This window comes from Theobroma cacao, chromosome 10, assembly GCF_053813885.1.
Source record: "Theobroma cacao isolate CCN51 chromosome 10, ASM5381388v1, whole genome shotgun sequence".
Lineage (NCBI taxonomy): Eukaryota > Viridiplantae > Streptophyta > Magnoliopsida > Malvales > Malvaceae > Theobroma > Theobroma cacao.
Window position 1 is genome coordinate 1,439,123 of NC_142648.1, and position 27,788 is coordinate 1,466,910.

The 27,788-nt window shown below is 34.7% G+C and overlaps 6 protein-coding genes across 9 annotated transcripts; 5 read left to right on the forward strand and 1 right to left on the reverse strand.

Annotated features, from left to right (window-relative positions):
• Positions 1-2,776: 2,776 nt before the first annotated feature.
• Positions 2,777-4,697, reverse strand: LOC18585956 (large ribosomal subunit protein eL33w). Its single transcript, XM_007009051.3, has 5 exons — positions 4,544-4,697; positions 4,386-4,421; positions 3,637-3,865; positions 3,516-3,558; positions 2,777-3,000 (listed from the first exon to the last, which is right to left on the reverse strand). The coding sequence occupies exons 1-4, from the start codon at positions 4,573-4,575 to the stop codon at positions 3,517-3,519; spliced, it is 339 nt and encodes a 112-aa protein (XP_007009113.3). The 5' UTR covers positions 4,576-4,697; the 3' UTR covers positions 2,777-3,000; position 3,516.
• An 872-nt stretch (positions 4,698-5,569) lies between these two features.
• LOC18585957 (putative disease resistance protein At1g50180) lies at positions 5,570-8,844 on the forward strand. Of its 2 annotated transcripts, XM_088810582.1 has the most exons (3): positions 5,570-7,257; positions 7,462-8,430; positions 8,579-8,844. In XM_088810582.1, exons 1-2 carry the CDS (start codon positions 5,621-5,623, stop codon positions 8,402-8,404), a joined length of 2,580 nt encoding a protein of 859 aa, XP_088666708.1. In that variant the 5' UTR covers positions 5,570-5,620; the 3' UTR covers positions 8,405-8,430; positions 8,579-8,844. The 2 variants fall into 2 exon arrangements, with proteins under 2 accessions (XP_088666708.1, XP_017984943.1); XM_018129454.2 differs by having other exon boundaries at positions 5,570-8,430.
• Positions 8,845-10,274: 1,430 nt separating this feature from the next.
• Positions 10,275-13,680, forward strand: LOC18585959 (putative disease resistance protein At1g50180). Of its 2 annotated transcripts, none has more exons than XM_088810621.1 (2): positions 10,275-13,240; positions 13,413-13,680. In XM_088810621.1, the coding sequence occupies exon 1, from the start codon at positions 10,400-10,402 to the stop codon at positions 13,163-13,165; it is 2,766 nt and encodes a 921-aa protein (XP_088666747.1). In that variant the 5' UTR covers positions 10,275-10,399; the 3' UTR covers positions 13,166-13,240; positions 13,413-13,680. The 2 variants fall into 2 exon arrangements, with proteins under 2 accessions (XP_088666747.1, XP_017984945.2); XM_018129456.2 differs by having other exon boundaries at positions 10,275-13,232.
• A 3,675-nt stretch (positions 13,681-17,355) lies between these two features.
• On the forward strand, positions 17,356-20,944 carry LOC108663813 (putative disease resistance protein At1g50180). The gene is made up of 2 exons (XM_018129455.2): positions 17,356-20,489; positions 20,670-20,944. The coding sequence occupies exon 1, from the start codon at positions 17,663-17,665 to the stop codon at positions 20,429-20,431; it is 2,769 nt and encodes a 922-aa protein (XP_017984944.2). The 5' UTR covers positions 17,356-17,662; the 3' UTR covers positions 20,432-20,489; positions 20,670-20,944.
• A 1,241-nt stretch (positions 20,945-22,185) lies between these two features.
• On the forward strand, positions 22,186-25,191 carry LOC18585960 (O-fucosyltransferase 19-like). Its single transcript, XM_007009057.3, has 8 exons — positions 22,186-22,747; positions 23,068-23,140; positions 23,238-23,302; positions 23,380-23,468; positions 23,569-23,701; positions 23,784-24,016; positions 24,099-24,575; positions 24,663-25,191. Exons 1-8 carry the CDS (start codon positions 22,334-22,336, stop codon positions 24,874-24,876), a joined length of 1,698 nt encoding a protein of 565 aa, XP_007009119.3. The 5' UTR covers positions 22,186-22,333; the 3' UTR covers positions 24,877-25,191.
• Positions 25,192-25,486: 295 nt separating this feature from the next.
• Positions 25,487-27,655, forward strand: LOC18585961 (uncharacterized). 2 transcript variants are annotated; one of them, XM_088802564.1, is made up of 3 exons: positions 25,487-25,634; positions 26,248-26,495; positions 27,386-27,655. In XM_088802564.1, exon 2 carries the CDS (start codon positions 26,251-26,253, stop codon positions 26,482-26,484), a length of 234 nt encoding a protein of 77 aa, XP_088658690.1. In that variant the 5' UTR covers positions 25,487-25,634; positions 26,248-26,250; the 3' UTR covers positions 26,485-26,495; positions 27,386-27,655. The 2 variants fall into 2 exon arrangements, with proteins under 2 accessions (XP_088658690.1, XP_017985052.2); XM_018129563.2 differs by lacking the exon at positions 25,487-25,634 and having other exon boundaries at positions 26,242-26,495.
• The last annotated feature ends 133 nt before the right edge of the window (positions 27,656-27,788 follow it).

Sequence of the window (27,788 nt, forward strand, 5' to 3'; positions counted from 1 at the left end):
TAGGTTTGACTAAACTTCTACAAAAGCTTAGGTTCTTACCTTTGTACCGTGGAATGCGGGTTATGAAATTCAAGTTCAATCCAAAAGTGCATAGATTGCTCTATGGAAAGTTGTATATTATATGATAAATCAATCAATCAAATTTCTCCGAAAGCGTACGATTTTGAATTTATTTTCAAATTGATTATAATTACGATAATAATGTTTAAAAAATATTAAGAAAACATTTTTATTTTTAAATTTATAAATCGATTTTTTGTTTTTGATGCGTGTGCAATAATAGGAAAGTTGCCCGCGATATTTCTTTTATCGGATTTATTTCGGATTCAAGTGGGTTTAGCTATGTATTTGGGTTTTTTTTTTGTTTCTAATATAATCATTAAATGATATAACTAGATAAAATTAATTGCAAAATTGGATTTCCATGCAATCGTTTGTTTAATTAAGGCAACAACAAAGAGGGTGAAGCCGGCTTAATTATGGAGACCAAGTCGGATTATCAACAATTCTCCACGTGCATGCATGTAATTTACTTGAGAAATCTTTAAAAGGCCAAAGCCAACTTATTGGATATAAAAAATAATTGCTTACATGTTATTGGAATTGGTCACTCTAGTTTCCGAGTTTTTTATTTTCATTCCTTCTTTTCAGTTCGAGTTTTATTGGAAAAAAAATACGTAATGTTATTTTTTGTTTTGACAATATTTATTTTACACGCGCATGTCATCATGGTGATATTCGTTATAGTTGGTAAGAAATTATGTTTTGGGTAGAATTTTAGATTAGAAAATTTCTCGAAAAATTTTACGGTTTCATCAAATTTATCAAATTACGAATTTCATATTTCGGATTAATTTTTACTTTATAAATATTCTTATATTAAGAATTTAGGAATACAATCTAAAAATGTGCTAGAAGCTCCAATCTCAATCAAGAATTTGTAACATGTAAAGTCTTTGTCTTGCTTTTCTTGTTAGTTCAATTAAATGCTACAATAATTAAAGCTTGTGCACTTTACTGTTACATTTATTAAATTAATATTTAAAACTACTTTAAAAACGAAAAGCGTTAAAAGTAAATTATATTTATTATCCGATGTTGTATTGAAATAGACATAAAAAATCAGATTTTTGAACTCGAAATCTGATTTAATCTCTATTTTTCTATTAATTAGTTGGTTTTTTTTCTTTTAATAAAACATTGGTTGGGACTAGGGATTATGATATTCAATTTGACCTACGAATTTTGTCCTTAACCTTTCAATTATGCTAGTGAGTATACCAAAGGGTCTATATATAGGTTTTGAAAGAATATCTTTACCTACTAAATTAAAAAGATGTCGTTTTTATTGTCTAACTAGTATCGTATTAAATGAATAATAATAATTTAATCATCTGATTATTATTTTTCTGATGAGATAAAAAAAAAAACATCTGTTGCATATACATCTATTTATAGTATTATTCATGGAATATTTAGTAGTTTCCACGTGCATAAAATGTACTAATACATAAATAGAGTTAGCAGACAAAGAAGGTGTATAATAAGGCGTAATGCAACTCACGTTGCCAGCCTAATCTTCTGCCAAATTTCTTTTGTCTAATTGGAATTTGTCCTACCCCCCAACCCTCAAGTCCTTTTGTCACCTACACGTTTGCATGTATATATTTGTTAAGGTTTGTATTACACGATAAAAACATATATGATTTTCGTGTTTAGATCCTTTCTCGACTCATCTTACGAGAGTTTTAACTTTGTTCCGTTACTTTTTATTATCATTCTAATTCAATCAATCCTTATTTAAAAGATTTTATGACGTTTAATTTTAAATAATTTTCATGTTTAAATCTTCTCTCTGACTTGTTTTATTTGAGTTTCCACTCCTTATCTTCGATGTTCGAATCACTATCTCATTTCATTATAAAACTTTTTACGATGTTTAATTTTATATGGTTTTCGTGTTTATATCTTCTCTCAGCTTATTTTACTAAAATTTTATAATCATCTTATTTCATTGTTAAAAATTTTAGAGATATTTAATGGTATTCGGTTTTACTTGAATTTCCAGCCCTTTATCTTCTATATTTGAATAATTATATCATTTCATGTGAAAAATTTTACATTAAACTTTGATAAATAAATAGTAATCGTTTTTTTTCTCCTCTTTCTTTTCCTTGCACCGAATGCAACGTGAGGGAGAGAAGATGCTTTAGACACTTCATCAGCTGCCATGCCAATTTTCACGTAGTGGCAAAGAGCATGCTTTGATCCAAAGCTTCCATCTTTAGCTACCATGGGCGAGTAGCTTGTGAATGTCAAAGTGCCCTGCTTAACTCCTCAAAATCTGTGCTTCCACTTTCTTTTAAGCCTGTTAGCACACGTTTTCCTACCTCTTTCTTGCATTTCTTCATCTAGACCTTACTTTAATTCATGGTAGCAGGGCATCATGCATACTTGATCTCCCAACTGCTTCGATGTACACATGATTTCCTCAAGAACCACGAAATACAACAGCATTTCAATCACATGCTTTCTGCAGCCTGATTACAAGGTCACTTTCCTCAGCTTGTTTAAAGATCAACCCGGCATTTTTGACAGTGTATAAATCAAGCTTCCGGGTTTAATCACAAATAGAACTCCTACAATGATGCCAATGCCATCAATGTCCTCATTCGATTATCCAACTTGGGACTGGGAAGAAATGATTTTCATGCATGCTTTTGGAGGAAATGAATGAAGTTGTTCGGGCTAAAACAGATTATGATACATGCTCCAGTAGATCAAAGTTGCTATTCAGTTCCATTAATGATTGATTACCCAAAACTTCATTGGAAAATCCTTGATAGAAATATGTAAAGAAACGCAGAGTCTTACCCACCATCCTAAACAAACAAAATGACTGTTCCAAAACACACAACAATTCAACTAAGTTTATAAAAACAAAGTGAAAATTCAGAGTCACTCGAGTCATCAATTGAACTCCATCTGGCATCTAGACAACTGCAGAGAACGAGGAACAATACATAATTAGTAGAGGGTAAACAAGGTTAACAGATAAATTGCATGCACCAAAATAAAAGATAACAAATTGTGTTAACCACAGCAACAACAAAGATTGCAAAGACACAAGCAGAACGCAACAACAGCAAAACAATTAGTAGAGCTGAATTATGCCATACAGGTAACGTAGCAGTTTCATAATGAATTACACCGTACAAATCGCTTCGAGTTCATGCAAAAGGAATGTATGAATCATTATAAATATTGCCAAAGTAAGATTTGCACAGATCGCTAGAAATAGACACCAAAATTAAAACTGTCACAAAGACACACAAAAAGCACCTAAGAATGGATAAACCCTAAAGATTAACTTGACTGTAAAGCAGCAAATGTTAAAACAGAAAGTTACTTTCTAAAACTGAAAGAAGATTAGTCACATACAACTAAAAACAAGCAGCAAACTCAAGAACCTACAACAGAACTAAGAAGATAATAAACTAGACAGTCAATATTACCTCATATATTGCTGGGGTACATGAAGACTCTAACTTTATCTCCCTGCAAAGAAACCAAATGATACATGTAAGATAAAAAGCAAAACATAAACCCGTTAAAAAACAACAATATCACACTTACCATGGATTTAGGGGGAAGGTTAGACTTGAACTTAGCACGAATAACGCCACTGTTACCATGAGGTCTAGCAACCTTTCCCCAAATGCAACGATAGTGTGAGCCATTCTTCTTCACCTTAGCCTTGTAAATGTAGGCCATTCGCTTGCCACAGTACCAAGCTACTTCCTCCTTGCTGTTAACTCCCTCAATCTGGATCAATGAAGTGTTTGTATACTGGTTCGACTTCGACCTAACCATCCACCACCAACAAATTATAAGCACCAACCAAAAAAGAAAAAACTCTTAACATCAATTTCCACTTCTGCCACTCGGTTCAACATTTTACAAAACACAAGATAACCCTAAAACCTCATTTAAAGCAAGTGCTTTCTCTTATATACAGCAAAACCTACAACTTTCAATCACACCCTTTGTTCTCCAACACCTAATTTACGTTCACCAAAAGGAAGTCACCGGCCTGACCCAATAGCCAAAAAAATACCCAACTTCTCCAAATAAATGCGACTTAATTCTTGTTTCCTTTACTCTTTTTTCAACAAATAAACAAAAATAAAGATTTCAACTTTTTTTTTTTCTGTTCTTCTATATTTCTCAGCAGCCACATAAATTAAATCAGCTAGCTTTAGTCAAACTTTTAGCTAAATATCCAATTTCCTTAAAAAAAATCTCCCTAATTCCCAATAAAAATCTTAAAATCAACAAAATAACAATAAAATGAAAGCCAATAAAAAGATGGAATTTTTAATTACCTCTTGTAACCCAAGATGGTTCCTCTTACATAGAGTCTGCAAATCCGAAACAACAAAACAATTAAAAATGAAAAGAGTAAGTTAAATCTAGCTTAAAATGGAAATTTGAAAAAAAAATTGGGGTTTTGAAAGTGGAAATGAAGAGATCAAAGGGGGACCTGACTCGCTCTCCTTGGCGCCCCTTCACCATTTTTTCCGATTTGGAAGCTGATGCCTTTTCGTTTCGGTCCTGATAAGGGCGACTGCAAGAGAGAGAACTAAAACCCTAATTAGGGTTAAGACTTGGGGAATTTATATCTAGAGCGGCTGAAGTTTATAGACGGTAAATTTGATGTATAAGCGTTTAGGGTCCAGGAAAGATCGGTAAGTGAAATTGGGTTGTGGATTTGGGCCTTTGTTGGGCCACGATTATTCTTGGGTGGGCTTTTTTTCTTATTTTCTTTTTACTTTTTTCATATTAAATAATAAAAAGCCAAAAAATGGGAACAATATATACTATTATTAAAATTTAATTCGGAAAAAACCAACCAAGATATCTTTTCTTTTTAAATTTTTTCATTTATTGCAATGTGTGACGATTTTTTTTATCGAATTATTATTTTATTGATAAATAGTAGTGTTTTGAATTCTTAATTACAGTTTTAGGAGTTTAAATTTAAAAGAAAATATTTGGATTTGAAATTTTATAAAAATGGTAAACATATTAAATCATAGGATTAGCAGAACTTATATAATTGATACGTTTCCATTGAACAATTATATTAATTTTATTAAAATTTTAATTATAACTAAAGAAACACTCTATGAGGTTTTTGAAAATGTTTCCTCAATGAATAAAAATACTTATCATTTTTAATATAGTAAATAATTTCTTCCAGTCATTTAATTTACATAGCATTCTTTAGTCAATATTTGTAGGCAATGAATCCTTCAAAATCAATATACTAAATAATAAGTCAATGTTCTTTTTGTTGAAAAAACCATCAGGGACCAACCAAGTTATTCAAAGGGAGGACGTCCTTTATTGTTTTGATTTTATTGAAGCTTTGGGTTTGTGCTTAGTTTGTGCTGCAATTCAAACAGATGGAAGAAATTAAGTTAATTGATGTTAAATGGGAGTCACAAATATTGACTAAAGTATATGTAATTGATTAGCAAAAGCCATTGACTTGCCCAATTAACCTTTTCAGTCTTTCCACCCTGTAGCATTTCATTGTCTTGCCTCTGCAAGAAGAATGGCTGAGGCTATTGTCTTTCTTGCCATTGAAAGAATCGCAGATTTACTCATTCATGAAGCCCTTTTCTTGAATGATGTCAGACAAGAAGTTGAGAGCCTAAAGGCTGAACTAGAGCGGATGAAGAGCTTCTTGAAAGATGTAGACCGTAAGCAGGAACAAGATGAACGTCTTCGCACTCGGGTGAGAGAAATCAGGGATCTTGCTTATGATGCTGAAGATGTTATAGACTCTTATATTCTTGAAGTTGCACATCGAGGAGGCTTCCATGAGATCATCAAGAGGTTTACAACACTTTCCACTCACAAAGTTGGGAAGCAGGTCAGAGCTATTCAAAACAAGCTTGGGGACATCTCGAGAACTCTTCCGGCTTATGGGATATCAGGAGGAGGAGGGGGCTCTAATTCTACTGATGAGATGCAGCGCCGGTTAAGAAGATCGTACCCACATGTTGAAGAAGATGATGTTGTCAGCTTGGAGCTTAGCACAAGGGATGTTATCGATCAATTAATGAAGAAAGAGGACAGACTCCATGTTGTTTCCATAGTGGGCATGGGAGGCATAGGTAAGACCACTCTTGCAAAGAGGCTATATAATCACAATGATGTGAAAAGACATTTTGATTGTTGTGCTTGGGTTTTCATATCCCAACAATGCTTGCCAAGAGAGGTTTTCCATGGAGTCTTGATGAAGGTTCTTTCTCCTTCTCGAAAAGAAAGAAAGCTAATCGATAAACTCAAAGAGGATGAATTGGTTGAAAAGCTTTATGATGTTTTAAAAGAGAAACGATATTTGGTGGTTCTCGATGATATATGGAGTTACAAAGATTGGGATAGTCTTAAACCTGCTTTTCCCAAAGGGCAAGAAGGAAGCAAGCTCTTATTAACAACACGCAAGAAGAAAGTTGCTCTGCTTGTTGATCCATGCAGCTCCCCAGTAGAGCTCCCACTTCTTACAGATGATGAGAGTTGGAAACTTTTCAAAAGGAAAGCATTCTCAGAAAATAAGATGGAGGCCCATGCTTGTTCAAAAGAGTTTGAGATGTTAGGAAAGGAGATGTTGAAGAAATGTGGAGGTTTACCTCTAGCAATTGTTGTATTGGGAGGCTTACTTGCAACAAAGAAGTCATGGAATGAGTGGGAGATGGTGCAAAAAAACATCAATGCATACTTGAACAAGGACCAGCGACAAGAGTATGGCGGAGTTACTGAGATTTTGGCTTTAAGCTACAATGAGTTGCCCTTTCATTTAAAACCATGTTTTTTATATCTTGGTCATTATCCAGAAGATTTAGAGATTTCAAAAAAAGAATTAGTTAGACTATGGATTGCTGAAGGTTTTATTTCTCCATCACTGGGAGGAGGAGAAATGTTGATGGAGGATGTAGCTGAACAATACCTAGAAGAGCTAACAAATAGATGTTTGGTTCAAGTTGGTAGAAGGAATCATACAGGGGCAAGTGTGAAGACATGTTATATTCATGATCTCTTAAGAGATTTGTGTGTGTCAAAAGCTCGAGAGGAGAATTTCTTTGGAATTGTTCAGCCGTCGATGAATGGAAACGAGAATTGTTCTCTCGATCTAACTGTTGCTGCTGTATCCAAGATGCGTAGAATTGTTGTTCATCCTAGCAAAAGGTATGTTTCCTTGAAGGGAGAATGTCCCAACTTACGTTCTCTTTTACTCTTTCAAGATGAGGAATTGATAAGACTACGCATATCAAAATGCAATAATTTTAAATTCCTAAGGATCTTGAAACTCTTAAGAGAGGTTGGTTCATGGATTATGCCAAGTGCAATTGGTTATCTCTTTCATTTAAGGTACTTGAGTTTAAAATGCAGGAAGTTGGTCTTGCCATGTTCTATTGGCAAATTGAAGAATTTACACACTTTATCAATCCAAGTGGAATTTTTAGTGAAAATTCCTAATGTCTTGTCTAAGTTGGAACGCCTGAGGCATTTTCTACTAAACTACTACCATGGATTCAAAAAGTATGGATCCCACGAGTGGCATGAAATAAAAGGGTTTTGCCAAGTAAACACTTTGGAAAATATTGAAACTATGAAGTACATAAGGGTTGAGAATTTGACTAAAAACAATGCACTGCTCAAGCTGACAAATATTCGGAGTTTAGGAATACAGTTTATGAGATCAAAAGATGTTGAGACTATCCTAAGATCCCCTAGCTTTGGATTAGACCGCCTTCGATCATTGCACATGAGGTTAGAGGAACCAATTCCATTTCCAACATTGGAGCAACTTTCTCAATGTCACCACCTCTACAAACTATTCTTACATGGGAGAATACAGGAAGACCCACGTTCGAGCCATCATGTTTTGAAATTTCTTCCGACCAACATCTGCAAGTTAACTTTGTGGGAGTCGCACATTAATCAAGACCCAATGCCTGTACTAGAAAAGCTACCTCATTTGAGGATTCTCTGCTTAGGGTCTTCATCATATAGGGGGACTAAAATGTCTTGCTCTGCTAATGGGTTTCCTCAACTTGATTCTCTTCACATATATTCATTAGATTTAAAAGAGTGGCAAATGGAAGTAGGGGCAATGCCATGTCTTCGTAGCTTACATTTGACTTGTGTTCCTCGCATGAAGATGTTTCCAGAAGGGTTGAGGTATATCACTACTCTTCAGGAAATGAAATTAAAAGGGATGAGGAAATCACTGGTAAAGAGGATTCAAGTTATAGAGGGAAGGGAAGGAGAGGATTTTTATAAAGTGCGCCATATACTCTCCATCCGAATCATTGATACGTGGATTCGCTGAACTGATGAACTTCTAATTTTGTTGTGGTGAGTTTGTTATTTCTACCATAAATCTCTTCTCTTTTCATTTGAGTCTATACTTTCCATAACAAATTATGCCAATTTATTCTCTGTTTTTGTTATATTATTATCTTAAAACAATAAACATGAACATGGTTATGGATTGACTTGGCAGGTCTGAAGAATCGATGGCTGAATTTTATGAGCAATCTGTACTCAAATGTGATTTGGACATTAATTTGTTGCAAGACAACGCCACTGTAATTGTCTTACTGTTATCTTTACGATGTTGTTTTCATTTATTTTGGAATTACTAATAATTTGTAGCAATCTGTATTCCATGTTTGTTATTTGAAATTTGCAGTTCTTGTTCTTGTGTTGTATGGTTTGTTCTCTTTGTTCATCTTATTTGTATAATACTGAATCTCATTGGTTCTATCAGCTATGTGAACAATGGCTTGTCATTCTTTTAATCCTGCAAAATTTCAAAGCTCTCTCCTTGTTCTTTCCTCTTCAAGAAAGGTCTGCAGATAGCCTAATGGTGGAAAGTAGTAATTCAAACGTTGCAAGTTCTGGGATTTTAAACCCAAATTCCAACAATGTTTTTGTAAATTTACTTTCATGTCTCCTTATGCACATAAGCATGGCGATTTTAGGAAAAATGATTCATTACTGGTCTTCCTGTTTTTCTTTCCTCTGTTCTGCGAGTATATGATGTGTTTGACATTGAGTTGGCCGCCAAAACTGGGAGCTTGCAAGCCAGCGCAATGCCAAATGTTAATGTGTTTGATATTGAATTGACTGTCAAAAGTTACGGTTTGAGAATCAAAGGCAAATGCTAAACAAGACTTTGATGTCTTGTTTGATCGACTAGGTCGTCCTTGTAGAACTGCTTCCTTTGCATCTAACTATGGGTGATGTCCTGAGATCAATGAAGAACGTCAATTCACCTCTACTCTTCATTCTTAGGGTGGCAACTTCTCTCTGGTAGTCACGACAAACTGTTGTTGCTGAAGGCTTCTCAGTTTTCAAGATTGTTGGATTAATGGAGTTAAAGAGTGGCGTAACTTCCATGATAGCTGCAAATGATCATGTTATTTGTCATTCCAACCCTAGTGCAATATGCTTGATGCTTAAGCAATGTCAATCTATCAGATGATTGATTAAATTTATTTGAATTATTAAAAATTCCTTAAGAAGACAACCTACAGATTCCATTAAAAACAAAAGGGCAATTAGATAGACAGACTCTGAGCACCAAAACTGAATTTGTTCTTTTCTCCTTGTCTTTTTCTTCTTTTATTTACTTTTTTTTTTTCATGTGACTAACAAAGAATAAGACTACACCCAGAAAGAGATCGCTACTAGTGTATAGAATAATAATTCTCAAAAAATCACAAAATTAAACAAAGAAATGGAAATACATTAACAAATAATTTATATCATCAACTTAGTTACAGAGTCATAAATGATGAAAGATAAGATAAGAGTGATACAATAAAAATGCTCAAGCAATTTTCCTTGCTATTGCATGCCAGGCTCGGATTATGTCAATTCATCTAACACCAATGACAAGTAATTGACGATTGAATCTTATTAAAACAGTGTTTGATAATTACCTATACTTCTTCCTTCCTGTATGGCATCGAATCCTATTGAATTTGTGGGACAAAATTAGTAGAGAATAAAGTAAAGAATGAGAGACACTTTGTCCTTTTGCTTTTGTAGTTCCTGGAAAACAAAGTAAAGAAAAGAGATTCTTTGTCCTTTTGCTTTTCCTTGTCCAATATGAAGAAAAGAATATCAACTAAGGCAAGTATAGGTACCCAGCTGAAGCTAATACATATAGAAATTCAAAAAATTGTGTAGAAATTGTTGATACGGCCTGATTTATTGTTCTCCTCCAAAACCCTTCGACTTGTGCAATTAACCATTTTGTTCTTTCAAATTCAGCCACACTGCCTTGTTGCATTTCCATCTTACCTTCGGAAGAAAAATGGCACAGTCAATCGTCTCGCTTACCATTGAAAGAATTGCAGATTTACTCATTCATGAAGCCCTTTTCTTGAATGATGTGAAAGAAGAAGTTGAGAGCCTAAAGGGTGAACTGGAGCGGATGAAGAGCTTCTTGAAAGATGTGGACCGTAAGCAGGAACAAGATGAACGTCTCCGAACTCGGGTGAGGGAAATCAGAGATCTTGCTTATGATGCTGAAGATGTTATAGACTCTTATATTCTTAAAGTTGCAAATCGAGGAGGCTTCTGTACGATCATCAAGAGATTTACAACCCTTTCCAGTACTCACAAAATCGGGAATGAGGTCAATACTATTCTAACCAAGCTTGAGAACATCTCGAAAACTCTTCTGGTTTTTGGGATATCAAGGGAAGGAGAGGGCTCTAATTCTGCTGCTGAGATGCAGCACCGGTTAAGAAGATCGTACCCACATATTGAAGAAGATGATGTTGTCAGCTTGGAGGTTAGCACAAGGGATGTTATGGATCAATTAATGAAGAAAGAGGATAGACTCCATGTTGTTTCCATAGTGGGCATCGGGGGCATAGGTAAGACCACTCTTGCCAAGAAAGTATATAACCACAATGATGTGAAGAAACATTTTGATTGTTGTGCTTGGGTTTTCATATCCCAACAATGCAAGCCAAGAGAGGTTCTCCATGGAGTCTTGATAAAGATTCTGTCTCCGTCAATAAAAGACAGAGAGTTAATCGATAAACTCAAAGAAGATGAATTGGTGGAAAAGCTTTATGATGTCTTGAAAGATAAACGATATTTGGTGGTTTTTGATGATATATGGAGATATGAGGATTGGGACAGCCTTAAACCTGCTTTTCCCAAAGGAAATGAAGGAAGCAAGCTCTTATTCACAACACGCAATAAGGAAGTTGCTATGCTTGCTGATCCTCGTAGCTCGCCAATAGAGCTCTCACTTCTTACGGGCGATGAAAGTTGGAAGCTTTTCAAAAGGAAAGCATTTCCGGAGAATAAGATGGAGTCTCATGCTTGTTCAAAAGAATTTGAGACGTTAGGAAAGGAGATGTTGAAGAAATGTGGAGGTTTACCTCTTGCAATTGTTGTATTGGGAGGATTACTTGCAACAAAGAAGTCATGGAATGAGTGGGAGATGGTGCAAAAAAACATCAATGCTCACTTGAACAAGGTCCAACAACAAGAGTATGGTGGAGTTAATGGGATTTTGGCTTTAAGCTACAATGAGTTGCCCTTTCATTTAAAACCATGCTTTTTATATCTTGGTCATTATCCAGAAGATTCAGAGATTTCAAAGAAGGAATTAATTAGGTTATGGATTGCTGAAGGTTTTATTTCTCCATCATTGGAAGGAGGAGAAATGTTGATGGAGGATGTAGCTGAACAATACCTAGAAGAGCTAATAAATAGATGTTTGGTTCAAGTTAGCAGAAGGGGTCATAGAGGGACAAGTGTGAAAACATGTCGTATTCATGATCTCTTAAGAGACTTGTGTGTGTCAAAAGCTCAAGAGGAGAATTTCTTTCAAATTATTCAACCACCGATGAATGGAAATGAGAATCGTTCTCTTGATCTAACCGTGGCGACAGTACCCAAGGTGCGCAGGATTGCTGTCTATCTTAACGAAAGGTATGTTTCCTTGAAGGGAAAATGTCTAAGCTTACGTTCTCTTTTACTCTTTCAAGATGAGGGATTGATAAGGCTACACATATCAAAATGCATTAATTTTAGATTCCTAAGAGTGTTGAAACTCTTGAGAAAAAATGATTTTTGGACTCTATCAAGTGAAATTGGTAATCTGTGTCATTTAAGGTATTTGGGTATTCAATGTCAAGGAGTGGATTTGCCACGTTCTATTGGCAAGTTGAAGAATTTACACACTTTATTTATCCAAGTGTCCGGTGGTTCAGTGAAAATTCCTAGTGTCTTATCCAAGTTGCAACGCTTGAGGCATCTTGTACTAACCGGCCATTGGAGAAACTGGCCGGTCAAATGGCCTGAAATAAAAAGGTGTTCCCAAGGAAATAGTTTAAAAAATATTGAAACTTTGAAGTACATAAGGATTGAGAATTTGACTGAAAACAATGCATTGCTCAAGTTGACAAATATTCAGAGTTTAGGAATACAATTTGGGAGATCAGAAGACGTTGAGGCCATCCTAAAATCTCCTAGTTTTGGATTACGCCGCCTTCGCTCATTGCACATGTTGTTAGATGGATCAATTCCATTTCCAGAATTGGAGCAACTTTCTCAATGTCATCACCTCTCCAAACTATTCTTACGTGGGCAGATACAAGAAGACCCAAACTCGAGCCATCATGTTCTGGAATTTCTTCCAACAAACATTTGCAAGTTGACTTTGTGGCAATCGCTTATTAATGAGGATCCAATGCCTGTACTAGAAAAGCTGCCTCATCTGAGGATTCTTATCTTGAAGACCTCATCATATACGGGAACTAAAATGTCTTGCTCTGTCAATGGGTTTCCTCAACTTGATTCTCTTCATATCTACGGATCAAATTTAAAAGAGTGGCAAATAGAAGAAGGGGCAATGCCACGTCTTCGTAGTTTATATTTGGTTGTTGTTCCTGGCTTGAAGATGGTTCCAGAAGGGTTGAGGTATATTACTACTCTTCAGGAAATGTATTTACATGGTATGAACAGATCATTGGTAGAGAGGATTCGAGTTAGAGATGGAAGGGAAGGAGAGGATTTTTATAAAGTGCGCCATGTACTCTCCATCGGAATATTTTAGGAGCTGTACGGAATGTCTAATGTTTGTTCTTTCACAGAAAGCATCATCCTTGCCCAAAGTAGTTGTGGTGAGTTGGTAATTTCTACCATAAATCTCTTCTCTTTTCATTTGGGTCTACCCTTTCCATAATGAAATATGTCAGTTTGTTCATTGTTTTTGTTATTATTGTTACATTATCTATTGCATTTCCCAAGTATTATTATCTTAAGACAATAAACATGAAAATCTATTTGGATTGACTTGGCAGGTCGGCACTCCATTGTCCAACTTTCATGTGATTTGGGCATTAACTTGTTGCAAGACAGCGCCACTGTAATTGTCTAACTGTTATCTTGATGATGTTGTTTTCATTTATTTTGGCACTGTGACTGAATTGTAGCAATCTGTATTCAATGTTTTTTTATTTGAAATTTGTAGTTGTTGTTCTTGTGTTGCATGGTTTGTTCTCTCTGTTCATCTTATTTGTATAATACTCATTGGTGTCCTATCATCTATGTGAACGATGGTTCTTTTAATTCTCCAAGAGCTCAAAGCTCTGTCCTTGCTCAGTCCTCTTCATGAGGACAGGTTTTTAATGGTGGAAAATAGTAATTCAAAGGTTGCAATTTCTGGGATTTTAAACCCAAATCCCAAGTTTTCTTGCATATTTCAACAACATTTTTGTAAATTTACTGTCTGAAATAGTTCCTATTTGTTCCACTCTCAATGAGACAGCAGGAGGGCTCGGTGCAACTGGAAATTCTAAGAAAGTAGATGCTTGTGAACTCTTTCCTGTTAGATACAGGGTTCTTACCTTATGAGATAACACATAGGAACATCCTGTGCTTTCCTCTATCAAAGGATATTAAAAATATACTGCCAATGAATAAAATAATTTTCCTTTTAAATATAATAAATAATTTTTTAATTTTTATTTAATTTACAAGAAATAAAAGTGATTAAATTCATTCGAATTATGAATTTAAACACTTTTTTTTAATGGAGAAAATTATCGAAGACAAATCAACTTGGGTCTTATCAATTAGACCGCCTATATATATATATATATATGTTTGTTTATTTATTTATTTATTAACTTCCTTCTACTATCTATTTTTCAACAATAGTAGAAAATTCCATTACTCTAATGGATACTTCATGTCACAATAATAGAAATACCATAGCTTCACTTCATATTTCCTTTTTTCTTTTGGTTTTTATATCGTACAATGAATAACTCCATGACACTATAAGCCAGCTAGCTACTTATTATTTGCAATATAATCTAAACCATTATATCTTATACTAAAAAAATCCAATTTATAGTGAAATTAATTGTTATAAGTCTTGATCTTGTCAATTTTTTTTGTCTAATAAAAGTGTTATGATGGCAAAGGGAATCAAATTTCTAAGTATAGCCGGCTGAAGAAACAAGTTAACATAATATAACAAACAATTAATTTAGAGTAGCTAGGGAAACATAGTGAAGTAAACTTTTGTTAATTAAAACATTAATATCTATATAACACGTAAATTATATAATATGATAAAATACATATAAACATACATTTTGTTTTCACAATTTATATAATAAAATATACCATGTACTCTCCATCCAAATAACTAAATACAAATAATTGAAAGCAACATTCTTCCTTAATATAGTTACGGTGAGTTACTTATTTCTACCATAAATATGTTTTCTTTTCATTTAAATCTATTCTTTCCATCACCAATTATGTCAATGTGTTCTTTGTTTTTGTTAATATTGTTATATTATCTACTACATTTCCCAAGTATTATTATATATCTTAAAGGCAATAAACATGAAAATATATTTGAATGGACTTGGCAGGTCTGATGTGTTGATGACTAAAATTTTATGAGCAAGCAGCACTCCAATGCCCATCTCTCCATATGATTTGGGCATTCATTTATTGCAAGACACCACCACTGTAATTGCCCTGTGAATAAATTGTGGCAATTTGTATTTGATTTTTTTTATTTGTTTGAAATTTTTAGTTGCTGTTCTTGTGTTGTATATATATTTTTTGTTCTCTTTGTTCATCTTATTTGCATAAGATTATGAATCTCATTGGCGTCCTATCATCTATGTGAACAATGGCTTGTTAATCTTTTAATTCTGCAAAAGCTCCAAGCTCTTTCCTTGTTCATTCCTCTTCAGGACAGGTTTACAGATAACCTAATGGTGGAAAGCAGTAAATCAAAGGTTGCAATTTCTGGGATTTGGAACCCAAATTCCAACAACATTTTTGTAAATAAAGTAGTAAAAATGATTCATCGGTCTCTCCACCAAACATGATTCATTTGGCATTACCTTAGTCTTATCGAAATCTACACTTCAATCTTTTTTCGTCTTAACAAAAGTAGTCCAGGAAATGTTTCTACTGATCAGGTATTCCTTCATTTTCTCCTGCTTTTTGCACAACCCCAGGATCAGATGATCAGGGAGTTTGCTCCTAGTTGTTCCACTCTCAATGAGACAGCATGAGGGCTTGGTGAAACTGGAAACTCCAAGAAAGTAGATGCTTGTTACTGGTCACTTGAAAGAATACTAAACCAGGGCTTGGCCCCATTTTATAATGAAATGCCTGCAAGAAAATTGAAAATTGGTAAGAACTGGTAATAACATATAGGAAGAGTCTTTGACAAAAATGGGACTAACATGGTACCAAAGTAAAATAATTAAGGTTTCAAATCCATGTTAACATAACATGGGACTAACATGCTAGTTTGCTCCATATTTAACAAAAACCGTAATAAATTTTATTTAATCTTCCATGTGAGTCTTATATTATTGATCTTTTTCTCCATTTTTTTTTTTAAAAAAAGAAGTGGGAGTGGCTAGCATGTGCTAGAAAATTGGTGGAAAAAGAAAGCACAAGGAAAATAGCTTTTGCTTTTGCATTCCCTGAAAAGGACTCAATCCTAACTTTTGAGAAAATAATATTCGAGTATTTAATTTAATAATAAATGTATGTATTTTTATTCAAAAAATTTTGAATTCTCTTTTTTTTTCACATACAAAAATCACTTAACAAAATAAAACACAAAATAAATCTCTTATAATATGATAATCCATAATCTCATTTCTTAGTGATATGATAATGGGTAAATGTCATTAAATGAACAATTCTTATAAAAAATAAACGATAATTAAAGAAAACATTTTGTCTTTGCTCACTTGATTAATTTTCTACATCATGTTTTCTCATTATTTTTACAACTTTAGGGATAATAACTAGGCTCAATTAGATTCATTTCTTATGCTTCGTCCTCTCATAATAGAGTTAAGTTTTTCACTTTTTTTATCTAATTAGAAAGAATATATATATGCTTCTCCCTATCATATAATTCATTAGGGTACAATTGAACATATATATATATATATATTTAAATATTTATATTTTTTACATATATTAATAGAAATATAATCACATTTTGTTAATAACAATAAGTCTAATAATAAAATAAAATTAAAGTTAAGAGAATTAGATATAATGACAGTAATTATTTATAACTATGTAATTTATATCATGAATGTACTTGTAGGTGTAATTGATATGTTTTTTTTTTAAATGTTTATATATCTTTGTATACCTTAACATAAATTGATATCGTATTATCAAAAACAATATATTAATGTATAAGAGTATTATTTAAAAAACTGATTCAATTGTTAATGACAAAGATAAGATTAATAATTATCATACTTGATTTATATTTTTTTTAACTGGATAAGTATAAGTATATTATATTTGTATATATACAAAAAAAATCAGGCCAACTTGTGTATGGTATTCAAGGGCAGGACTTCCACATTTGTTTTGTGTTATTGAAGCTTTGGGTTTCTGCTAATTTGTGCTGTAATTGAAGTAAATCTAAGGACTCTTGTCAGAGATGGAAGAAACAGAGACTTAAATTTTTACTTTTATTTTGTTGCCTTCTTAAAATTTCAGGATTGGGATATAAATCCACCCACCCACAGGGGAACACTAAAGTCAAGTGATGATGATTACATGTAGCTCCTGTTCCTATATGGGATTAAGCCAATTGGTTTTGTGGGACAAAGTTAGTGGACAAGAAAGTAAGGAAAAGAGATTCTTTCCCCCTTTGCTTTTCCTGTCTAATGTGTATGCAGCCAATGCTAATACATATTATTGTACAGAAACAGCAATGATAGAAGAAGAAGAAAACAGAGTATTGCTCTTGTTGGCTTCCTCCAGATTTCGTCTCGGTTTGACAAAAAACAGTAGGGGTTAAATCTTTTATGTCGGCCATATTATTGATCTCTTTTTCGTTTTCTTTTCTAAAAGAAGTGGGAGTATTCACACTGCAATAGCATATATTAGAAAATTGGTGGAAAAGAAGGTACAGGGAAAAGAGCTTTTGCTTATGTTAATATGGTTAAGTTATTTTCTCCTGCAAAACTCATTGACTTGCCCAATTAATCTGTCCACCCTGTAGCATTTCATCTGTCTTGCCTTTGAAAGAAGAATGGCAGAGGCTATCGTCTCGCTTGCCATTGAAAGAATTGCAGATTTACTCATTCATCATGAAGCCCTTTTCTTGAATGATGTGAGACAAGAAGTTGAGAGCCTAAAGGCTGAACTGGAGCGGATGAAGAGCTTCTTGAAAGATGTAGACCGTAAGCAGGAACAAGATGAACGTCTTCGCAATCGGGTGAGGGAAATCCGAGATCTTGCTTATGATGCTGAAGATATTATAGACTCTTATATTCCTAAAGTTGCACATCGAGCAGGCTTCCATGGGTTCATCAAGAGATTTACAACCCTTTTCATCACTCACAAAATAGGGAAGCAGGTCAAAGATATTCAAACCAAGCTTGGGGACATCTCGGAAACTCTTCCCGCTTATGGGATATCAGTAGAAGGAGAGGGCTCTAATTCTGCTGCTGAGATGCAGCGCCGGTTAAGAAGATCGTACCCACATGTTGAAGAAGATGATGTTGTCAGCTTGGAGGTTAGCACAAGGGATGTTATGGATCAATTAATGAAGAAGGAGGACAGAGTCCATGTTGTTTCCATAGTGGGCATGGGGGACATAGGTAAGACCACTCTAGCGAAGAAAGTATATAACCACAATGATGTGAAAAAATATTTTGATTGTTGTGCTTGGGTTTTCATATCCCAACAATGCAAGCCAAGAGAGGTTCTCCATGGAGTCTTGATAAAGTTTCTGTCTCCTTCAATAAAAGACAGAGAGTTAATCGATAAACTCAAAGAAGATGAATTGGTTGAAAAGCTTTATGATGTCTTGAAAGATAAACGATATTTGGTGGTTTTTGATGATATATGGAGATGCGAGGATTGGGATAGCCTTAAACCTGCTTTTCCCAAAGGAAATGAGGGAAGCAAGCTCTTATTCACAACACGCAACAAGGAAGTTGCTATGATTGCTGATCCTCGTAGCTCGCCAATAGAGCTCCCACTTCTTACAGGCGATGAAAGTTGGACGCTTTTCAAAAGGAAAGCATTTTCGGAAAATAAGATGGAGTCTCATGCTTGTTCAAAAGAATTTGAGATGTTAGGAAAGGAGATGTTGAAGAAATGTGGAGGTTTACCTCTTGCAATTGTTGTATTGGGAGGATTACTTGCAACAAAGAAGTCATGGAATGAGTGGGAGATGGTGCAAAAAAACATCAATGCTCACTTGAACAAGGTCCAACAACAAGAGTATGGTGGAGTTAATGGGATTTTGGCTTTAAGCTACAATGAGTTGCCCTTTCATTTAAAACCATGCTTTTTATATCTTGGTCATTATCCAGAAGATTCAGAGATTTCAAAGAAGGAATTAATTAGGTTGTGGATTGCTGAAGGTTTTATTTCTCCATCATTGGAAGGTGGAGAAATGTTGATGGAGGATGTAGCTGAACAATACCTAGAAGAGCTAATAAATAGATGTTTGGTTCAAGTTGGCAGAAGGGGTCATACAGGGACAAGTGTGAAAACATGTCGTATTCATGATCTCTTAAGAGACTTGTGTGTGTCAGAAGCTCAAGAGGAGAATTTCTTTCAAGTTATTCAACCACCGATGAATGGAAATGAGAATCGTTCTCTTGATCTAACCGTGGCGACAGTACCCAAGGTGCGTAGGATTGCTGTCTATCCTAATGAAAGGTATGTTTCCTTGAAGGGAAAATGTCTAAGCTTACGTTCTCTTTTACTCTTTCAAGATGAGGGATTGATAAGGCTACACATATCAAAATGCATTAATTTTAGATTCCTAAGAGTGTTGAAACTCTTGAGAAAGGACGATTCTTGGACTCTATCAAGTGAAATTGGTAATCTGTTTCATTTAAGGTACTTGGGTTTAAAATGTTATCAAGTGGTCCTGCCACATTCTATTGGCAAGTTGAAGAATTTACACACCTTATTTATCCAAGTGGTCCAGCCAGTGAAAATTCCTAGTGTCTTATCCAAGTTGCAACGCTTGAGGCATCTTGTACTAACCGACAATTGGAGAAACTGGCCGGTCAAATGGCCTGAAATAAAAAGGTGTTGCCAAGGAAATAGTTTAAAAAATATTGAAACTTTGAAGTACATAAGGATTAAGAATTGGACTGAAAACAATGCATTGCTCAAGTTGACAAATATTCGGAATTTAGGAATACAATTTGAGAGATCAGAAGACGTTGAGGCCATCCTAAAATCTCCTAGTTTTGGATTACACCGCCTTCGCTCATTGCACATGGCGCTACGGGGATCAATTCAATTTCCAGAATTGGAGCAACTTTCTCAATGTCATCACCTCTCCAAACTATTCTTACGTGGGCAGATACAAGAAGACCCAGAGTCAAGCCATCATGTTCTGGAATTTCTTCCAACAAACATTTGCAAGTTGACTTTGGAGGATTCGCGCATTAATCAGGATCCAATGCCTGCACTAGAAAAGCTGCCTCATCTGAGGATTCTTAGCTTCAAGTTTTCATCATATACGGGGACTAAAATGTCTTGCTCTGTCAATGGGTTTCCTCAACTTGATTCTCTTGATATCTATGGATCAAATTTAGCAGAGTGGCAAATAGAAGAAGGGGCAATGCCACGTCTTCGTAGTTTACATTTGGCTGCTGTTCCTGGCTTGAAGATGGTTCCAGAAGGGTTGAGGTATATCACTACTCTTCAGGAAATGTTTTTACGAAGGATGAACAGATCATTGGTAGAGAGGATTCAAGTTATAGATGGAAGGGAAGGAGAGGATTTTTATAAAGTGCGCCATGTACTCTCCATCCAAATTAGGAGCTAAACTGAATGACTAATGTTGGCAACCACAGAAAGCATCATCCTTGCCCAAAGCAGTTGTGGTGAGTTAGTAATTTCTACCATAAATCTCTTCTCTTTTCATTTGAGTCTACCCTTTCTATAATGAATTATGTCAGTTTGTTCATTGTTTTTGTTATTATTGTTATATTATCTATTACATTTCCCAAGTATTATTATCTTAGGACAATAAACATGAAAATCTATTTGGATTGACTTGGCAGGTCGGGGCTCCATTGCCCATCTTTCATGGGGTTTGGGCATTAACTTGTTGCAAGACAGCGCCACTGTAGCTGTCTAATTGTTATCTTTATGATGTTGTTTTCATTTATTTTGGCACTGTGACTGAATTGTAGCAATCTGTATTCAGTGTTTTTTGATTTGAAATTTGTGGTTGTTGTTCTTGTGTTGTATGGTTTGACCTCTGTGTTCATGTTATTTGTTTAATACTCATTGGTGTCCTATCATCTATGTGAACGATGGCTTGTTATTCTTTTAATTCTCCAAAAGCTCAAAGCTCTGTCCTTGCTCATTCCTCTTCAAGACAGGTTTGCAGATAACCTGATGGTGAAAAATAGTAATTCAAAGGTTGCAATTTCTGGGATTTTAAACCCAAATCCCAAGTTTTCTTGCATATTTCAACAACATTTTTGTAAATTTGCTGTCTTGAATTAGTTCCTATTTGTTCCACTCTCAATGAGACAGCAGGGGGGGGGGGGGGTTGTTGGTGAAACTGGAAATTCTAAGAAAGTAGATGCTTGTTAACTCTATCTTGTTAGATATAGGGTTCTTACCTTATCAGATTACTTATAGAAACAGCCTTTGCTTTTCTCTATCAAAGGATAAAAAAGGTATACTGCCAATGAATAAAATAATTTTCCTTTTAAATATAGTAAATAATTTTTTTATTCTTATTTAATTTTCAGGAGATAAAGGTGATTAAATGTACCCGAATTATGAACTTAAACACTTTCTTTTTATGGAGAAAACTTTCGAAGACAAACCAACTAGGATCTTACACCATTCTTATATCAATTAGACCACCTATATATATATATATATATATTTATTTATTTATTTCTTAGCTTGCTTCTACTATCTATTTTTCAACAGTAATAGAAATTTCATTACTCTAATGAATACCTCATGTCACAATAATAGAAATACCATAGCTTAATTTCATATTTCCTTTTTTCTCTTGGTTTTTATATCATCCAATGAATAACTTCAGGCCACGATATGCCAGCTAGCTACTTATTATTTGCAATATAATCTAAACCATTATATCTTATACTAATTAAAAAATTCCAATTTATAGTGAAATTAATTGTTATAAGTCTTGATCTTGTCAATTTTTTTGTCTAATAAAAGTGTTATGATGGCAAAGGGAATCAAATTTCTAAGTATAGCTGGCTGAAGAAACAAGTTAACATAATATAGCAAACAATTAATTTAGAATAGCTAGGAAAATATAGTGAAGTAAACTTTGTTGATTAAAACATTAATATCTATATATAGTTGTCAAAATATAACACGTAAACTATATGGTATGATATAACATATATAAACATACATTTCGTTTTCACAATTTATATAATAAATCAAAATCTCATTCCCGGTTTTCGTCATTTCGACTTTAATTTGACTATTTATTAAAATTAAGCCCTTGGTTGAAGGTTTTTTTTTTTTTTTTTAAAAAAAACAGCTAAATATCACCCACCATCACAAGCAAAGAGTTGGCTTCGCCTCATATTTCGCTTATGCTTCTAATACCATTGTTAACAATGGAAACCTTTGAACCCCCCACCAACAAAACTGTTTTTCGTTTGTCAATAGTTTTCCAAGTCTTTTTTTTTTTTTTTATGTTTTTTTCTTCTTTGTTACAGCCATGTTAACCCTTTCCATGTCAAGTTTAACCCATAACTCCTCGAAGGTATCTTCGAGGCTGTTGGGATTCGTGACGAGGAGGAGAGTTCTCGAGTCCGGGGAGGAGCAAGATGGCAACACCTTGCCGGTGAAAAACCCATCGTTTTTACGTCGGAAAGCGTTGTTTTTGCCGGAGCTTTTGAGGCCTGGGAGGAACTTTGGTCGGTGGATGTTTTGGGGTTTGCTGCTGCTAGGCTTCATGACGTTGCTCGCCAAGTTCGCCTTGGTGAACACTTTCCAGGACTTGAATATCGACGGGAGGAGATTGATTGCAACCAAGGTTGTGGAGAATTCCAGCAGTGCAAACAAAGTTGTGCAGGAAAGAGGTGGAAATGGTGGTGACTTCAAGGAGATATCCTCCCCAGAGAAGCTCTCGGTTAGATAGTTATATCTCTAGATTCTCTCTCTCTCTCTCTGTCTCTTGTTTTTTCATTATATAATTATAATCACAATTATTAATATTAATTAAATGGGGAATTGACCATAATTGAGTTACTTAATCTGCATTTGGATTTTTGATATGACTATATACAATCATATAGAATATATAATTGCAAACCAAAAGCTTGGTAGCATTAACTATCTTGCCCTGTTTGCTTATTTCAGGAAGTTCATCTGATTCTCTGATGACACTTCTTTTTACTTGTTTTTTGGTGAATTTTCTTGGGACCTCATATTCAATCTTTGCATTATCAGACTCCTGATATTTGGATCAAGCCCAACAGTGATTTCTACCATAAATGTGTTGACAGATCAAGTAATGAAATAAGTATGTTGAATGAATTGCTCTTTTCACCATTTTTCTTTGTTATCACTATTATTATTTGGCCAGTTTTTGTAATGCTAGCCTTTTTTACCTCTTTCAGAACCACCTTCAAATGGTTACATTCTTGTTCATTCCAACGGAGGATTGAATCAGATGAAAACTGGGGTAAGCTCCTAATAATTTCCAAGTTCTTTTTTTTGGTTTCTTTTTTAATTTATCGATTAATATCAATCTACCTGCAGATCAGTGACATGGTTGCCATAGCAAAAATAATGAATGCCACTTTGGTTCTCCCTTCTTTAGATCACCATTCCTTTTGGACTGATTCGAGGTTGATTAGAATTCTTAACTAAAAATGTTTTTGGTTCATAGCAATGAGTACTATTACTAGCATGGAAGATGAATATCTCATTCAAGTAAATATTCTGCAGTGATTTTAAAGATATATTTGACTGGAAACACTTCATTCAATACCTGGAAGAGGATATCTGGGTTGTTGATCATCTCCCTCCTGCATTTGCATCCATCAAGCCTCTTCCACGACCCCCGGTTTCTTTCTCTAAGGCATGGAATCACAGTCCAAAACTTGTAGACAAATGTAGCTTTGCTTATGTTCTGATATTGGATAAGCTATACTTTGATGCAGCCTAGTTATTACAGAGTTCAGATGTCTTCTTTGTTAAAAAAGCACAAGGTGATCAACTTTACCCACTCCGATTCCCGGCTGGCTAACAATGGCCTATCCAATCCTATCCAAAGGCTCCGCTGCCGAGCCATGTATGAGGCACTCAAGTTCACAGAAGATATTGAAAATCTTGCCATGAAGTTGGTTGAAAGGCTTAAGGATGGTGGCAGCCCTTACATTGCTCTTCATTTAAGGTACTTGAACTCGTTTTCCTGCTTCAAAGTTTGTTTTGTAATGGTTTGCTTTTGAATTGGCTAACTAGAAAAGCATGTGCAGATATGAAAAGGACATGCTTGCTTTTACAGGCTGCAGTCACAATCTTACCAAAGCTGAAGATGACGAGCTAAGGCAGTTGAGATACAGCGTACGTCATTGGAAGGAAAAAGAGATTAATAGTGAAGAAAGGAGACGGCAAGGGGTATGTCCGATGACCCCAAGAGAGGTAGCTGTGTTCCTTGAAGCAATGGGATATCCTTCGGATACAAAGATTTTCATCGTTGCAGGGAAGATTTATGGTCGGGATGGAGTTAAACCACTTAAAGAGAAGTATCCCAACATACTAACCCATTCAAATTTGGCAACAGAAGGGGAACTGATGCCTTTCAAGAACCACCAGAATCAGCTTGCTGCATTGGACTATATCGTAGCACTGGAGAGTGATGTCTTTGTTTTCACCTATGATGGGAACATGGCAAGGGCAGTCCAGGGCCATAGGAAGTATGAAGGTTTCCGGAAAACTATCAGCCCAGACAAGTATGTTTTAACGATTTAGTCACACCAAGAATCCATTTCTATCAAATCATTATCACTAAAAACAGGTTTTTGCCGATGTTGTTGCAGACTAAACTTCGTGAAATTGATTGATCGAATGGACAGAGGTGAAATATCTTGGGACGAGTTTGCTTCCAAGGTTAGGTTATTGCATGCTAACAGGACAGGAGGACCAGTTCCCAGAAGGCCTGGAAACTGCTCGAAAACAGAGGAAAGTTTCTATGCAAATCCATACCCAGGTTGCATCTGCCTAAAGCAAAGACGAAAAAGGAAAAAGTGTTAGAATTAGAAGATAAGATCAAGCTCAACTTGGAGCCAATGACAAGCAACCATTGCTGTTTTAAGTTTATCAACAGATACCCAATTGTACATAAAGAGAAATTTGATATGTTTGAGCTCAAGGGAGTCTGAGAATTTTTAACTTCTCTCATGCTTGAGCTGATTGAAGCAATGGAAGGCCTTAGTGTTTAGAAAATTAGATCAGGAAATTAGCTATACAGTGTAAGTACAAAGTGAGGAATACCATTATTTGTTTGTTGTAAAATCGACTCTTGCACCCTATTTATATATTCAGAATATCTCAATTTAACATGTAAAATTTCTCTATCATTGTTCTTGTATCCTCTCTCACGTGTAAAAATAATGAACTTATCATATGAAAATTTCACAATAATAATTTCTATTCACACGTTAAAATAATAAATTTATAACAAAAAATATAACAACAGAAAGATAATACTTGCTTTCATATCATGTTAAATGTTTTAAAGGAGTATCTAAAATCAATTGAGGGAATGGTTATTTTCTTGAAATATTAATGTTATATGAAATTATAAAAATTAATTAATTTTTATATTAAATAATTTGATTGTGATGCACTTTTATATTAGAAAATAATAACTTGGGCTCTGCCTAGCAATTGCAAAGGCCCATGAAGGCCTCCAATTAAGCACTTTCCATCTATTTTCAGTTTACAGTTGCAAAAGGTAAAGACCGAGCTCTCTCAATCTGCAACGATCAAACCTTTGACATCTTTTGCAGGTAACGTTAATTATTCTTCCGTTTTTTTTTATTTTTCATTTATACTTTCCCTTTAATCATTTTGATTGTTTTCCTTTTTGTTGTCTAATATTTGACGATTTTCCTGATTCATGCATGTTTTTTTTGATCTGGGTTTTCTTTGTTCTTCCAAATTTCATAGATATTGAGTTGCTTTATATCTTTTTTTGTTTTCTATATTTAGCTAAATAGCATGATGGCTCTAGTTCACTCTAAATCCAACAAAGCATTGATTTTTGAAATGGGTTTTTAATTTTAAGTCCAAATTGGAATTCCTTTTATCTGGATTTGTGCGTTTAAACTCTTGTCCATAGCTTGTATTTTCTAATATGGGTTTTGGTTAAATCCTTTAATTGTTATTATTTAATTGTAAATAAACCCCATTTTTTATTGATGTTAAGTTTGCATTTTACTATTTCATTCTTGCTGAAACTGAAAATGCTGTAATGGGTTTTACTTATCCCTGCTTTGAATGTGTTTCAAGAATCTTTTTGTTATTTCTGTTTTGTTTGTCGAATTTGTGATTAAGAGGATTTTGCTTAACGTTTTGAAGTTGAGTTGTCTGAAGATTGACAGAAACCCTTTTGTCATGCAGAAAATGGGCTTGTGGACGATTTTGGAAGGGTTTTTGCTTCTTGCAAATGCTTTGGCAATATTAAATGAGGACCGTTTTCTTGCACCCAGAGGATGGAGTTTCACGGAATTCTCCGCAGGGCGGACGAAGTCATTTAAAGGGCAGCTTATTGGTCTCATTTACGCTACACAATACATGAGAGTTCCTCTGATATTACTCAATGCAATTTGCATTGTTGTAAAGTTAGTTTCTGGTTGATGCTATTCTAGGTGAGATGTTTATATCTATGACTAATAATTCGTTCAATTTTCTATTAGGTTCTCAATCCCAGCCCCATTGTTTTTTTTATGCATCTGAGAACATGCTTATTAGTGGGTGATACTTAGGGGTGGGGTTAGGCATCCCCTTTTTGTGGGTTTTGTTTTCTGATTCGACAAATTGACATGGGTTTGAAACATTAGGTGAGTGTGAAACACAAGCACTCTGGGCGTAAGCTAAAGTTGGAGATCTATTAGTTTGTTGACTGTAATGGTAAGAAAGGGAGACTCTTACATTAATTAGTCAGAGATTAGTAAGTAACTGGACGATGCTTTCAAAAGTTTCTCTAAGAATAAGTGTTCTAATAAAACCCTTTAATACTGCAAGTTCAATCATGTATTATATAATCCAAATGTTGAATAGGTTAGTTTTTCTCGATAGAGTACTATTCAAATCTGATTGCCAAGAGTTTTTTTTTTTTTATCCTTTTTATATATTTAGTGCCTATTTTTCAAGCCATGATTTGTCTAGTTGAGCCGGAAAGGCCGAATTGGCCTTTCAAACATTTTTCCTGATGTGATAAATATCAATTCCTTTTAATGAAATACATAAGTAACAAGACCGATGATTTGAATTGGTTATCCATCGTAGAGAGAAGCAGCTTTTAGGGGGGAGTACAAGAGCATTTTCTCTTGGCCAACTACATTTGTACCTTCATGGTTTTCCATTGTTGTATGTTCATTTTCTTGTGGTTATTCTCTTACCTTTTCTCTCTTGAGCATGCCACAGATTGTACCCTTGTCAGCTATAAGGGGGATGCTCATTTGCTTTGAATGTTTAACTGTTGCCGCCATTCTTGATATTCTTGTAACGTGATTGCTTATCTGTTCTTTATTTGCAGAATTCATGATGTTGAACCAGAAAAAGAGAATTTGCAGAAGGTTCTGTGAAAGACAAAAGCATTCAGTTTAGAAATTAGCTGATACATCTTTTTGTATAATCAGTTGTTCTAAAGGTCGTTATCCCCATTTTTTAAAATCGAACTTTAGGTTTCGTGATGGGATTGTTGGGATTGTATCGAACTCAGGAATGTTACGGCTCAAGCATTTTGTTATATTGGGACAGCTTCTGTACCCTGTCATTTTGATATATATTGTGGCTGTTATTGGTATCGCCTTGCACCACTTAATTACTCCTCTTTGAACATTTGCAAAATTCTACTTGTCCATGTATCTTTGGACTCAGCATGCCACTCCATTTCTCAAAAGTCTGATGTATAGGGCTTTTACATCTGGAATGACATT

Excerpts from the sequence above, each read along its gene's own strand:
- LOC18585957 (XM_018129454.2), top strand. The coding sequence starts at position 5,621 with ATGGCTGAGGCTATTGTCTTTCTTGCCATTGAAAGAATCGCAGATTTA.
- LOC108663813 (XM_018129455.2), top strand. The coding sequence starts at position 17,663 with ATGGCAGAGGCTATCGTCTCGCTTGCCATTGAAAGAATTGCAGATTTA.
- LOC18585956 (XM_007009051.3), bottom strand. The coding sequence starts at position 4,575 with ATGGTGAAGGGGCGCCAAGGAGAGCGAGTCAG. Across the intron at positions 3,866-4,385 it reads ACCATCTTGGGTTACAAGAG|GTCGAAGTCGAACCAGTATA; the intron begins GTAATTAAAAAT and ends GTGGATGGTTAG. Across the intron at positions 3,559-3,636 it reads ACCTTCCCCCTAAATCCATG|GGAGATAAAGTTAGAGTCTT; the intron begins GTAAGTGTGATA and ends GTTTCTTTGCAG.
- LOC18585960 (XM_007009057.3), top strand. The coding sequence starts at position 22,334 with ATGTTAACCCTTTCCATGTCAAGTTTAACCCATAACTCCTCGAAGGTA. Across the intron at positions 22,748-23,067 it reads CCTCCCCAGAGAAGCTCTCG|ACTCCTGATATTTGGATCAA; the intron begins GTTAGATAGTTA and ends TTGCATTATCAG. Across the intron at positions 23,702-23,783 it reads CCCCGGTTTCTTTCTCTAAG|CCTAGTTATTACAGAGTTCA; the intron begins GCATGGAATCAC and ends ACTTTGATGCAG.
- LOC18585959 (XM_088810621.1), top strand. The coding sequence starts at position 10,400 with ATGGCACAGTCAATCGTCTCGCTTACCATTGAAAGAATTGCAGATTTA.
- LOC18585961 (XM_018129563.2), top strand. The coding sequence starts at position 26,242 with ATGCAGAAAATGGGCTTGTGGACGATTTTGGAAGGGTTTTTGCTTCTT.